The sequence below is a fragment of the Pan troglodytes genome, chromosome 1, assembly GCF_028858775.2.
Source record: "Pan troglodytes isolate AG18354 chromosome 1, NHGRI_mPanTro3-v2.0_pri, whole genome shotgun sequence".
NCBI classification, from domain to species: domain Eukaryota; kingdom Metazoa; phylum Chordata; class Mammalia; order Primates; family Hominidae; genus Pan; species Pan troglodytes.
The window spans coordinates 197,257,021-197,271,372 of NC_072398.2; the positions used below are offsets into that span (position 1 = coordinate 197,257,021).

Sequence of the window (14,352 nt, forward strand, 5' to 3'; positions counted from 1 at the left end):
CAACATCTTGCTAAAACTGAGATCTGGTCCACTCTGGATAGGATGGCTTCTCGTTGCCTCCAGAGAAATATTGGGTCTGGCCTCCATCTACCTATCCAGCTTCAATTCCAGGAGTAGCCACACCCAGCTGCTGCTTAACAAACCTGGAATCGATAGTCCCTTTACACATATGGGTCTCCTGCCTGGGACACTCTTCCTTCCCTTACCTGGTTAATTCCTGTGCATCCTTTTAAGATCCATGTCAAATGTTTACTCCTTGGTGAAGCCATCCTCCACCTGCCTCTTCCTGCTGTCAACTGCTTTCTGTTCTGGCCCCCATGGCATGCTGTCTACATTCATTCCAGCACTCAGCCCTCTGTATTGAAGCTATTCATTTAATGTCTGGTATATCCTCTTGCACCTAACCCTGGATCCTAGCCCATAGTAAAGACTCAACAAATACACAAATGCTTGTTGGATGAATTAATGAATGTCTCTAAAGCATTCTCATAGGTCAAGCCATAAATCTCTCTTTTAAATTTTGAGAACTGTAAAATTCTCCCTGTAATTTTAGAACTGTAAAAGAAGAACTGTAAAATTCTTCTCCCTGACTGAATCTTTGGGCACTTGTGTGTTCAGGTTCCTTCATTCAGATTCACTTGTATGATTTGTCAATGCATGCTTGTAGTCATACGCACAGATAGACATTCGCAAACTGGAAATGTTTGTGTAGATCCTGTCTTGCAGCTGAGGTTCTCCAGCCATCTCGCCATCACCAACCTGACCCTCTGGTCTCTTGGCAGGTGTGTTCTTTACTTTCCACACCTTCCACCTGGAAAGTGGCCATGACTACCTCCTCATCACTGAGAACGGCAGCTTCACCCAGCCCCTGAGGCAGCTAACTGGATCTCGGCTGCCAGCTCCCATCAGCGCTGGGCTCTATGGCAACTTCACTGCCCAGGTCCGCTTCATCTCTGATTTCTCCATGTCATATGAAGGATTCAACATCACCTTCTCAGGTAAAGAGTATGAGGGTCCCTGAGGGGAAGAGACCATGGCGCTATTTGCTCTCTCCTTCTGCTACCAGTCTCTGGTTTTCCTAGCAGATAGATATTAATCCACTCTCCAGTCCCTGGGAAGTTGACCTTAGTGCTTCAGCAAAAGATGCTTGGGTTAGACCCAAGTAAGAACTTACCTATAATGGTCTTGGAAGGAGTTAGCGTAATCACTGAGGATTCTCCTTCTATGAAGGTGTTTAGAATTTGCTCTGAACATGACCCACCTGGCTGGATGAACTAGAGGACTTCACAAAAGTCCCTTCCTACCTTAGTTATTCGAGATTTTTCTTCTGATTCCACTTCCACATTTCCAACCCCAGCAATATGAAAAAAAAAGGTTTGAAATTAACATATTGGAGTGGTTTAGTCTTATTTGGGATCTTTTTCATCAATGCTAATTTTGTAGTAATAGATATTTATCTCTCTGTTTAGGGATTTGGAAAAGAAAGTGCTTTTATTTGGCATTCAGGGAGAAAAGAGGACCCTTGGCTCCTCTCATACCGAGCCCTTCACCATTCTTGTCCCGTAGCACCCCAGAGTACCTCCCTCCACCTTTCTCAGCCACGGCCAGGAGTATCAGATGGATTCCTCCTGGGATGGACAAGAGGTATCCAGCTTCTAGGAACTGGGGTGTGGCCCAGCTTAGTCCCCTGCCAGGCCTCCAATGCAGAAGTCACCTGTCACATCCCTGGATTCACTTGGCCAATGGGACATATCCAGCCAGTGAGACTCAACCCTTATGAGAGAGACCCTCTTTCTCATCACACAGCCCTGGAGGACTGCATCCTGAAGGGAGAAGCCCTTGCAGACGAGGGACTAGTCACTTCTATGCTGTCACTAGAGGCCCCAGGCAGGGCTTTGGCCCATAAATGCCCCCGGTCATGCTTGCCGTCTGCCTCAAGTGCCACCGTAGCTGAGACATGGCTTCTCGTCAGGCATTTGGAGTGTCTTCACCAGTGGGAGTTGCCTGAGGCTAAGTCATGTATTCTGACCTTCTAGAACCCGCTGGTTGAATGTATCTAGTTTGTTGCCCAGAGACAAGGAAGCAGGAGAGCCTGTGAGCCCCAAGGCACAGGTTTAAAATGGAGATAAAAGGATAGCACAGAGAAGAGCTGAGTCCTGAGGATCCTTAGAAATCCTCCTGGGAAGCCTGTCTAGGAAAGGCTGTGCCCTTTCCCACTGCTCACAGGAGTGGGTGCAGACCGCCCGTCCTGGCCTCCCCGTGCTTCTCTCTGCCTCTGCCTCCCCGTGCTTCCCCATGCTTCTCTCTGCCTCTGCTCCCCTCGGGCTCTCACTTCTTCTCTTTTTGGGCCAGTGTCACCTTTTGTGGGCCAGTGTGCGCATGCCCTCTTCTCTGTCTTTCGTTGTCCCTGGCCCTTTCCCCCTGGTGTTTTGCCTGTGCGTTCCCATCTTTTTGCTCTGTGTCTCCCCACAATGTCTCTGAGCCCGGATCTCCTGCTACCTTTCCAGAGTACGACTTGGAGCCCTGTGAGGAGCCCGAGGTCCCAGCCTACAGCATCCGGAAGGGCTTGCAGTTTGGCGTGGGCGACACCTTGACCTTCTCCTGCTTCCCCGGGTACCGTCTGGAGGGCACCGCCCGCATCACGTGCCTGGGGGGCAGACGGCGCCTGTGGAGCTCGCCTCTGCCAAGGTGTGTTGGTAGGTGGTCACGTGCTTTCATTTTGCTTCACTAATGGGGTGGGACAGATTATAGTCAATTGATGTGAGGTGGTGGACGGCACACAGGCCAAGAGGCTGACTTAGCCCACACTTACCACACTTACCTGCAGTGGGACCCGGGGCAGGTAACCTAACCTCCTTCTGCTCCATCCTCCTTATCTGCAAAATAGGGATGGCAATCCCTGCTTCATCAGGCAGTTCTGTATAAACTAAAGTAACCTTTACAAATCAGGTCCACAGTGGGCACTCACATGAAGTCGATTTCAGTACTCTTACCTCCCCACCCTCAGCACACAGACCCATGGCTTAAGGATGCCTCTTACTGAGGAATCTGGATGGGCACTAGGTGGGCCTATAGGAGGGGTGTATGACCTTTGCCCCGGGGGAGTCCCCATCTGGAGGAGCAGATGGGTACTTTTACTAATCCAATGGCGGTGCTCACTCTTAGAGACGCCTTAGGAAGGCTTCATCCATTCAGCAGGGGAGGACAAAAGGAACAGGGGCGGGGTCATTTATAGAGGGCCCACTACATGTCAGGCAGCTGCTAGGTTCTGAAGATACAAAAGTGAACAAAACAGAGAAATTCTTCACTCGTGGTCCACATTCTGGTGGTGGGGACACAAGCTGTGAATATGTAGATATGTGATGTGTCAGGCAGTGTTGAGGCATACAGAGAAAAATTAAGTCAGCTTAGAAAGTGCTGGAGCTAGGGTTGCTCTTTTATCATGGTCAGAAAAGGCCTCTCTGATGAGTTGACATTTGGCCAGAGATAGATATCTGGGAGGAGAGGGAACAGAGGACCAAGACCCAAACCGTGAGCATGCTCAGCATTTGAGAAACAGCTCAGAGGCCAAGCTGGAGCAAGCAGCAGGGAGAACAGGAGATGTGGAGGTTAGAGGCAGCTGTTGGAAGTTGGAAGTGGGCTCTGCCAGACTCCTTGCAAGAGCTTTAAAGAAGTCTGTTCAGAGCGCTGTGCCCAGGTAGTAGGGGAAGCAAGTATTTTCCCCAGGGCGGAGTGATTGCTGTCTGTCCCTAATGTATGAGGCTCCTGGGTGCCTGTTTGCTCAATCCTTATAATGTAGGGCTGGATAAAACACTAGCTGCATTCATGGAGTATTTTCCATGCTCACTGTTAGCCATGGACCTCACGTAAAGTGAAATAGTATATAAAACCCCATAAAAATATACAAAACAGATCAAAGCAGCACTGCACTGACTGAAACAGGGACCAGCATCTCAAATGCCAGTGAGGTCAGCTGTGCCTGAGACAAGTCCATGGAGCCCTCAGGCTATGCCGAGGACAGCTTAGACAGGCTGGCAAGATGAGCCGGGCCCAGGCTGTGCACTCATGCAGGCCAAGGTGGGGTCACTGCTCTGCCACTTACCAACGCCTAGATCTCAGGCAGGCCAGCAAACCCCCTTAACCTCAGCTTCCTCGTTTATAAAACAGAGATAACAGCATCCAATTCACAGGCTTTACTCTACCTTAGATGACATCATTTACATAAACCAAGAGGTGGCATATAATTATCAGCATTTTGCCAATAACATTTTTATCTGTATTTATCAATAACCAATTATCGTTATTTTGCCAATAACCTTTTACAATCTCAGAAAGGAAACATTAAAACAAAGAGCTGCAGAATTCCATTTCTGAGCAATTAAATAACCCCAGGGTTTACTCCGTCTCCTATAACCATCCCCAAAGGCATCCACCCACCCTGATCTGGCCACACACACTCAGAAACACATAGAACCCCGCCACCCACCCCAGGAAGGTTCAGTTCATGTCTGGCTGCTAGCAGCTCCTTTAGTCTCTGGGAAAACATCCTCAGCTAAATGGTTCTGGGGGAAATTCTCCTTGAATGGAATTAACCAGGACCACAGATGCACACAGCCCTTAAGCTCTTGCCTCATTGATCTCATTACATAAACTCATTCTTTAACTTATTATTCCAATTACTGTTTGTTCATGACACCTCACAATATTTTCATTATTACATTTGTCTTCTGTTTCACATGTTATTAATAATGCACAGTAGTTATAATCACCTCTAATTACCACCAGCCCTGCTGCCGAGGCTCAGGCTGGAGGCATCTCGGGAATGCCCACCGGGGGCTGCTCCCAGTCGCCATGCAAACTGGATGATTTAGTCCCCATAGTGCTACCAGGAACATTTCCAGCCGAGAAGGAGATGAACAGCCCTGGGCTTTAATTCATGGTGTGACGTGGGTGGCGGGGAGGGAGGTAACATAGCCCCTGACATCAGGGGACCCCAGTCTGCAGCAAGAGACATGGCCCTGTCCTTGGGAATTCTGGTGTGATGGAGAAGACCTAACCCTCTGCCTCAGAAGCCCCAGGCTGATGGATAAGGTACAACCTCTGCCCTTAACGAGACCCCTTCTGATGGGGGCGACAGAAGTCACAGATGCCAGAATCAGCCACAGCACTTTCCTGTGGATATGACTGTTTGTTTCTCTGGAACATTTATTTGTTTCCATTTGTGCCTGTGTTTGGCTTCTAAGTTCATCTGTTCACCTCCCCTGTTACTTTGGAAACTCTCCCGGAAGCAAGTGCCCCGTCCCTCTATCCCTCCTGTCCCCTCCCTGGTGCCCAGGACAAAGGCCTGACAGGGAGTCAGGACCTGGGGATTGGCCAAGGACTGGCCACATCTAAAGCTATCAGCCCCTCCTTGTAAAGGTATCAGGCGTGTGGGAAGGAGGAGAGGCTCGTGCTGGGGCAGAGGTGGGGCACATAGCTCTTATGCAGGAAGCAGGGCCAGGAAGGAGGTCCAAAAACACATCCAAGCCCATGTTTAAGGGAAGCCAGCTGTCGAGAATTAGGCAGAGGGCAAGAGGCATCAGGAACCATGAGGGTGCTGTGAGCCTCGGGCAGCTAACGCACGCTTCCCATATGCTTCTCAGGCTTTCTGCCAGTCCCAGAATCCAGGCAGTTAGGGTTCCAGATGGAAGCAGGTAAGCCATGTAGATTCACCTGGGACATTGGTGGAGAGGCTACTATGTGCTAACCATTCCCCTATGTTTACCTATCTTATATATAAAATCTCATGTGTTGATTCTATAGTCTTATGAGAATGCTATTATTGTCCAGATGAAGGCAGATGAAGAGACTGAATTTCAGTGAGTTGACACAATGTGTCTAACTCCAAAGTCCATGATCATCCCACTGCACCACAGGCCTCTGCCTAGATGGAGGGGAAAGGTAGTAATCTCAGAGAAAATGGAGAGATGCTTCAGAAGGCTGCCCATGTGATATGACTGAGTAATAAGTGTTTACATATGCATGGCCCTAAGCAACTCCCCCTCCCCCCGACAAATCCTCACCCTCACCCTCATCTGAGATCATCAAAGAAATGTACACATGCTGGAAACGTCTATGTAAATTATCAGCAGCCACTGCCCCCAGGGAGCCTGCCCACCACTGTCCCTTGAGTTTTATGAGCCATCTCAGCACATTCATCATGATATTTGGAAGTTTTGCAAACAGACTAAGTTTAAAAGTACTGTAAAGTTAGATTTCTCCTCCAAGAGAAATAAATGAGGCCATATATAAAGCCTTAGGAAACTGAAGCTGGTCCTGAATTGAGCAGGACACAGGGAGGAGGGTCCATTCAGAAAAGTAGGGACTTGGTGGTGGGACATGTAGCCCCCATCTTCAAAGGACTAATGAGGAGCCTTAGGACAAGAGAAAACACAAGATGTATAACTAAGCCCACGAGCAGTTCAGCTTTGAAGGTTTCCATGTTCTCCATCTATGCTGCCTCAGCCTAGTACGCTCCTGGCTTAGGGTAATTAGGGTTAACTATAAGGCCCAAGCAATGGCCCTTTGGTCAACCCCAGGGCTTTTCTAGCCACAGACTGTGCCTGGACTGAAGGATACTGAGGGATGGTTTAGAGAAAGCAGATTTGCTACCAGCCACCTGAAAGATTCAAGGCATACTCCAAATTCCCCATATGTCCACACGAATAACAGGCCTGCCATCTGGACTTGTATTTACATCCTTCCGGAACCTAATTATTATTTTTAGGACTGTACATCTTCTGAGGTCAGTGTACTCCATATCCATTCATTCATTCATTCATTCAGTAAATATTTATTTTACAGACAATCCAGGCTAAGCCTTGGAAATTCATAGATTCATCCAGCATGACCCTAGCCCTCAAGTTACTGACAGTTTAGGTGGGGGACACAGGACAGGCAGCAAGCAATCAAGGTGCAATATGGGAGGTGCTCAGATACAGGAAGGAACAGGGAGGGGCCCCCCAATTATTAAAGATCCCATTCCTCTGTGCATGCCCTGAGCCTGCCGTGCCCACGCACTATGTGGGTGTTAAGGAGACAGTAACACGACCAAGCCCCAAAGGATCCACAGTGCAGTAGAGGACATAGAAATGTTAACAAATAAGTGAAGTAAAATGGGATGACTGCTATAAATAAAGGTATGAGAACAATGGGGAAAGAATGACTAATTCTGGAGGAGGAGAAGCAGTTTCCAGAGGAGGGTGTGATTTCATTAGCTGTTGAATGAAACAGGCTGCAATGAGACTATGCTAAAAACTTTCCCCAGGACCCAGGAGGTTGAGTTCTCAGCCCCCTCCTCCTCGTGAATCCACAGAGAGGCTTGGTCTCAGTGGTTGAGTACCTGGTTCCTTATCTTTAAACCAGAAATGATAATTGTGCCTACATTATGGGGCTGGCTGTTGCGACTAATGACTGAAATGGTCCTTGTAAAGTGTCAATCGTGCTGTTTTGCACATAAGGGTTAGCGATTATGATGTGATCTTGCCCCCTCTTAGTTTCTATTCTGTGATACTGAAAGGCTTCATCTCTCCTCACTTAACTGCCCCCCTCTTCCCCTGACCTCCTCCTCAGTCATTTCTGTTGCTACGCTACTATATGAATAGGTATGTGGCACGGCTGCTTTATAGCACTGAGAAATTGTAAAGGGTGCCTGGTGGGTTAGTGTCTGTTTCTGTAGGAGAGAGACAGACAAACAGCACAAGAGACAGAAACAAAGCAGGCAGCACCATAGGTAGGGAAGTATTTTTTTTTTAAGTTTGAGAGGCATTTCTGTAGACAGTCCAACAACTGGACAGACACACAGGCACCTTGGCAGGTAGACAGGCAAACGACTTGTCATCTTTGTCAGGTTCTTCAGAGCTGTGAGTTGCTTTCTGGATGCAGCTGATGGGGGTTAATCTATGGTTATTGTGATTCTCTTTCCAGCTGAGTGTGGGAATTCAGTCACAGGCACTCAGGGTACTTTGCTGTCCCCCAACTTTCCTGTGAACTACAATAACAATCATGAATGCATCTACTCCATCCAGACCCAGCCAGGGAAGGGAATTCAGCTGAAAGCCAGGGCATTCGAACTCTCCGAAGGAGATGTCCTCAAGGTAAAATTGATCGATTTCAGAGTATGTGTGTTATAGTATGCAATAGTCTGGTCAATACTCATTCCTTTGTCTCTGTGTGAATGAGCCAAACTTTCTCCTTCCTTCCTGAGTCCCAAAATACTGTCCTCACTCATCTGGGAGAAAGAGAGGACCAAAAGAGAGGGGTATGTGGGTATCTAAGAATATGGTTTTAGAGTTTGTTTAGAAGCTGTTTGCTATCAAATGCATGTGTAATTGAGTATGGGTTGACTGCATAATAAAAGATAATAATTCAGCTTAGGGAACATGGCAAAGCCCCATCTCTACAAAAAATACAAAAATTAGCTGGGTGTGGTGGTGCATGCCTGTAGTCCCAGCTACTGGGGAGGCTGAGGTGGGAGGGTCACTTGAGCCAGGGAGGTTGAGGTTACAGTGAGCCATGATCGTGCCACTGCACTCCAGACTGGGTGACAGAGTCAGACCCTGTCTCAAAATAATAATAATAATAATAATAATAATAATAATAAGTTCGGTTGGAGCAGCCAATGGATCCAGTTTTCCATTTTGAGCCCTGACCATCAACATGGATAATGAAGAGCTCATAGAACATGTATATATATGCATGTGTGTGTTCATTTGTGTAGCTATGTATTTATGGATATAGATGCTTTTTTAAGTATGTTTCCACATGTGTGTGAATCGGTGTCCATGTATTTATTTGGTTTTGGGGATCTGTGTCTGTGCACACATGTGTCAGCATATTGTGTGTATGTGCACTTGTGCATTGTGTATGTTTTGGTTGAATAACAGGCTATTGCAGTAGCTTCATTGTACCACGATGATGGCCTGGTGTGGCAGTGGGGTTAAAGAAAGTGAGTTTGAGACATATGTAAGGGAAAGAAATGATAGGACTTGGATTACAGAGAAGGTCATAGAGAGGGATTTGTTAAGACACTGAGCATATATGTCTTATGTTTCTTTGCATAAATACAAAGAATATGTGATTGAGTACCTCCAATAATGTGTGGTGTGTGTCTGTGTAATCACAGAGTTGAGCATGGAGAATTTATTAAAGAGCTGCCTTAATAAAATGAATGATAAGGAAAGCCTCATACAAAGCATGTTCATTTTCATCCTAGGCCAAGGAATTTTTTTAGCTTTTTCTAATATAGTTTTATTCCTTGTAGCCAGAGAAGTCCTTACATTGGAAAAAGTTGAACCAGAGCCCACTACTCTGGAAAATCCAAAGATAAACCATTAAATTTCCATGCTTTCAGATTATCTCCAGATGTGATAAATGTGCTGTCCTTTTTATGTACAGATGATGGATACTCTTGGCCAACCCCCTGGGGCATATGTCCTCTGGGGTGTATGGTGTGTGTGTGTGTGTGTGCACGCGTGCGTGTTTGAAATGCATTTCTCACTCTTACCTAATCCTTTTTGAACCCAAGAAGATTCACTCATGAGATCACTGGCTGGGACTGGATGTGCCTGAAATGGGATAGAACAATCCCATTGGCTTCTTAAGCTCTGCTTTCCAACCCCACATAAAAACAGTGTGTGTCTCCCAACAAGAGAATACAAGACAAGGGTTTTATGCCCTTCCAATAACCATGTCTTTAGGCATCACCCTTGACCTTCACTTCCCTCCATCCATTTGAGTCTCAGAGGGTGCAATCAGTACAGCAGCACCAGAGGGACCTCCTCTCTGTAGAGGTACAGATGGAGTGACGCAAGCTGGGCAATGCAGAGGCTTTCTTGGATGAAGGCCATTAGCACAAAAAGCCAGCTTTGAGGCATAGTTTACAATTTTCAGGTTTTGAAGGGAGTATAAGCAGTGGTTCTGTGCAAGTGACCTGATAGAGCCAGCAGAAATGGCTCCCAGGTTGCTGGAGGTCATATGGAGTATGGCCAGTGCCCATGCTTCCTTGCTAAGGGGGTCTAGATTCAGAATAGCACCTAAGACATAGTCAGCAGGTGTGCACACTCAACGGCACCGTCAGGGTTCTTCAGGGTCAGGTGGGCAGCTTAGTAGATAAGCAGAGAGAGTCTTTCTGAGGTGGTCAGGGTAAGAAAGGAGAAGGGACATGGGGCATAAAACCTAGGTCAGAGTTCAGGGAGGACTAACAGAGGATGCGGGATTCCCGGTAGTGCACACACATACGCGCACACACACACGCATACACAAACACATGCACACACATGCACATGCACACAATGCACACATGCACACACACATATGCACGCACACACACATGCACACACAAACACATGCGCACACACACACACGTACATGCACACACACACACTCTTTAGCACCAGGGTAGGAAATGCTCCTGCTACGGCCTCTTTGAGTTTAGCTCCTCTGCTCTCCCTTAGAGACTGCTGAGTGTTTCCATTCCCAATTTCCATTTTCCCTCTGTTGTGGTGTGCCAACAGGAAAATTAACTGGATATGTGTAAATATTCAGTAGATCAGAAGAAGAAGACATGTCTGTGGAATCAGAGCTAATTGCCCCTCTGTAGGCAACAAAGAACAGAAACATACTTTAAAAGCTCCTAATTTGTATTCTTAGGAGAATTTGAGAGAATATTATATTTATGACACAAAAATAGGCAATAATGAAAACAGAGCAATCTGAGATGAGGAGAGATTGAATAGAGATGAAAAACATGATCACCCAATTAAAAAATGGAATGGAGGCAATGAATGGAAGATGGTAAACCACAGAAAAATGAAATCAGTTTATTAAAAGATAAATTTGAGAATTTCTCCCACATCTCATAAGGAAATGAAAAAGAGGATTATTTTATATTAATAAAATGGATAATCAATCCACAGTAAAACTTTATGTGCCAAATAACATAGCAAGAATAAATTAAATAAAAACCGCTGGAAATGTAAAAAATTTAAGAAAGTTACAGCCATCATGGAAGATTTTAATATACCTCTGTAAGTCTGTGACATATCACCTAACTTAACGATAAATAAAGATTTGGGTAGCTTGAATAATGTAACATAATAAATCAGAAGAAAGTAGGAGAAAGATACTTTTAAAGATAAAGGCAGAAATGACTAGAGAAACAAAACTAAAAAGCAATAGCAATTGTCAACCAAACCAACTGTTTTTTTTGAAAAATAATAAAGTAGACAATACTAGCAGAACTGATCAAGGAAAAAAGAAGCCACAAATATGTAATATTAGGAATTGAAAAGGGATATAATCAAAGATATAGGAGAGATTATGGAAATAAGAAAATGTTTAGGGATCACGCCACTGCACTCCAGCCTGGGCGACAAAGTGAGACCCTTTTTCAAAAAAGAGAAGGAAAATGTTTAGGAACAACTGTAAGCCAAGAAATCTGAAAGCTCAGATGAAATGGAAATTTTTATAGATAAAAAGTACTAATATTTAAAAAAATCTAAAAAAAACCAATGACCATTAAAAAATTATGATTCCCCCGTATCCTCTCTCAAAAGCCCCAGGCCTTAACTATTTTACAGGTAAGCTTAACAAAACTTCAAGAAGCAATTAATCCCTGCAATAAACTCTTCAGAAGACAGAAAAATAAAGAACCATCTCCCAACTCATTTTTTCTTAATGAGGCAAGTAGAAACTTTGGTATCAACGAGTAAAATTATGGTTACCAGGGGATTGAGGGAATGGGGAGATAATGGTCAAAGTATAGAAAGCATCAATTAGACAGAAGAATTAAGGGTTTCTTTTTCCTTTGAGATGTATTGCACGTTACAGTGAATATAGCAAATAATAATGTATCATACATTTCAAAATCACTAAAAGAGTAAATTTCAAATGTTCTCACCACAGAAAAAGATAAGTATTTGAGGTGATGGTTATGTTAGTTTGATTTACTAATTCCACATTGTATTCATAAATCATAACATACTTTCTACTGCATGAATATATTCAGCTATAATTTATCAATTTATAATTTAAAATAAAAATTTTAAAAAGAACAGAAATCAGAAACTATTAGGGCAGTCTCACTTTTGATCATAGATCTAAAAATTCTGAGTATAAATCTGATTGAATTTGGCTGTGTATTAAAACAAAGATGAGACCATCCTGGCTAATACAGTGAAACCCTGTCTCTAGTAAAAATACAAAAAAAAAAAAATTAGCGGGACATAATGGCGGGTGCCTGTAGTCCCAGCTACTTGGGAAGCTGGGGCAGGAGAATGGCGTGAACCTGGGAGGTGGAGCTTGCAGTGAGCCAAGATTGCAGCCACTGCACTCCAGCCTGGGTGACAGAGAGAGACTCTGTCTCAAAAAACAAACAAACAAACAAACAAAGACGACCAAGTAGGTTTGATTCCAGGAATGTGAGGATGTGTCAAAATTAGAAAAGCTCATAATGTTATTTGTTAGACAAACCATATGAAATTGCTATTTTTGTAGGTCAAAACTGTTAAAATATTGGCAATTTCATGGCTCAACCTAATAGCCTATAAACAGATTAGCAAAGAAAAAGACATTATCCTGCTAATGCACCCCAAAACATCATGTGATTAAGTTCAACACCCACTCATGATTTTTGAAAACATCTCATAAAACTACAAATAGAACTTTCCTAACTTGATAAAAATATTTCTACCAAATGCCTATAGCAAACATTATACTTAATGGCAAAACTTCCTAAAGATTTTCAGTAAAGTCAAGAACAAGATCAATAGTTCTATATCACCAATAGAACGCAGCATTGTACTGAAGAGACAAACCATTACATTTATACCAGAAAAAGAAAAAAAGGAACTATAAAAATTAGAAAGGAATATAGAAAATTGTGACTTTTGTTTCAAAAATACAAAACAATCAACTAATAAACTCAAAATCAATAAGAAAATTCACAAAGCTTCTGGTGTTTCTATAACCAAATAAAACTTGCAATCAGGAGGGAAAGTCTCATTTATAATAGAAACGAAAACTGTAAGACACCTAGAAATAAGCCCTCCAAAATGTGCATGATCTTAACTGAGAGAAGATAAAATTTTATTTTGATATTGATGTAACTAAAATAAATGCAGGGAGATTTCATTCTCATGGATGCACAGAGGGTATGAAAAGGCAGGCAATTCACAGAAAAGGAAGTAAGAACTGTTGATAAACATAAAAAGATGCTCAACTTCAATGGCGATCAAGGATTTACATATTAAAGTGAGATACCACTTTACACTCATCAAATTGGAAAACATCATAATGCCCTAAAATACCAAGTATCAGCAAGGATATAAAGCAATGAAAGCTGTCAGGCGTTGCTGGTGAGAGAGCAAATTGCTATTCCTTTTCAAAGAGCAATCTGGTAATATCTAACCAAATTGAAGATGTGTCATCCCCACAACCAGCTTTTCCATGCTAGATGTACGCTCTAGAGAAACTCAAGTACACGTGTGCAAGCGGACATGCAGGAATATTCATAGAAATTATGCTTACATTGTTTGTAATTGTGTATAGAAAGCTTTCTGCTTAGCATATTCATTTTGAAACCAGCCATCTTGCTGACCTGCTTTATTGGATGTAATGGATGTGCATAGATTCTCTTGGATTTCTCAATCACCTGCACATAATGATGAATTGGACCATCAAGCAATATTCTGTTAGGAAATAAATGTATACAAAGGCCCAATTCCCAATAGCAATCAAAAATATAAAAATACCCAGGAATAAGAACAGAATGGTAGTGAGAGACATAAAAGACATTTTGATTAAATGGAGCTAGACACTATGTATATGGATTGGAAGACTCAACATCACATAGATAGATTTTTCTCAAATCCGTCTATACATTTAATGTAGCTCAGTCAGAATTACACAAGTTTTGTTGGGGAGTTTTTTGTTTTACTTTTTATAATTCAGGAAAATTCTTGAGTTTAGAAGAGTACATCTGGGAGAATTTTGTTTAAGTTAAAAGAAGACAAATGAGGACTTTTCCTACTAATTATTTAAATATATTGTAAAGCTACAGTAGCTAAAACAGTGTGGGTCATGCACAGGAATAGACAAATAGACAAATGCAATAGAATAGAAAGTTGACAAACAAAACCAAATGTATATAATTATATGTTAATTATATATGTGATAAAGACTGATTTAAAATTGGTAGTGTGTGGAATATTTACAAACAGAGTTTGGTTAAATGACTAATCTATCAGGGAGTTAAGGTAGAATTGTATATCATATCCCAAAATAAATTCCAGGTAGATTTAAGGACATGAATTC

General features: G+C 43.3%; 1 protein-coding gene across 5 annotated transcripts in view; it reads left to right on the plus strand.

Annotated features, from left to right (window-relative positions):
* Positions 1-14,352, plus strand: part of CSMD2 (CUB and Sushi multiple domains 2) — a 643,557-nt gene that overhangs the window by 440,624 nt on the left and 188,581 nt on the right. For all 5 annotated transcript variants that reach the window (XM_016958744.4, XM_063782964.1, XM_016958727.4 and 2 more), the window contains 3 exons: positions 783-998; positions 2,508-2,696; positions 7,966-8,135. In XM_016958744.4, the coding sequence (XP_016814233.2) occupies positions 783-998; positions 2,508-2,696; positions 7,966-8,135 (575 nt within the window). The remainder of the gene's footprint in view (positions 1-782; positions 999-2,507; positions 2,697-7,965; positions 8,136-14,352) is intronic.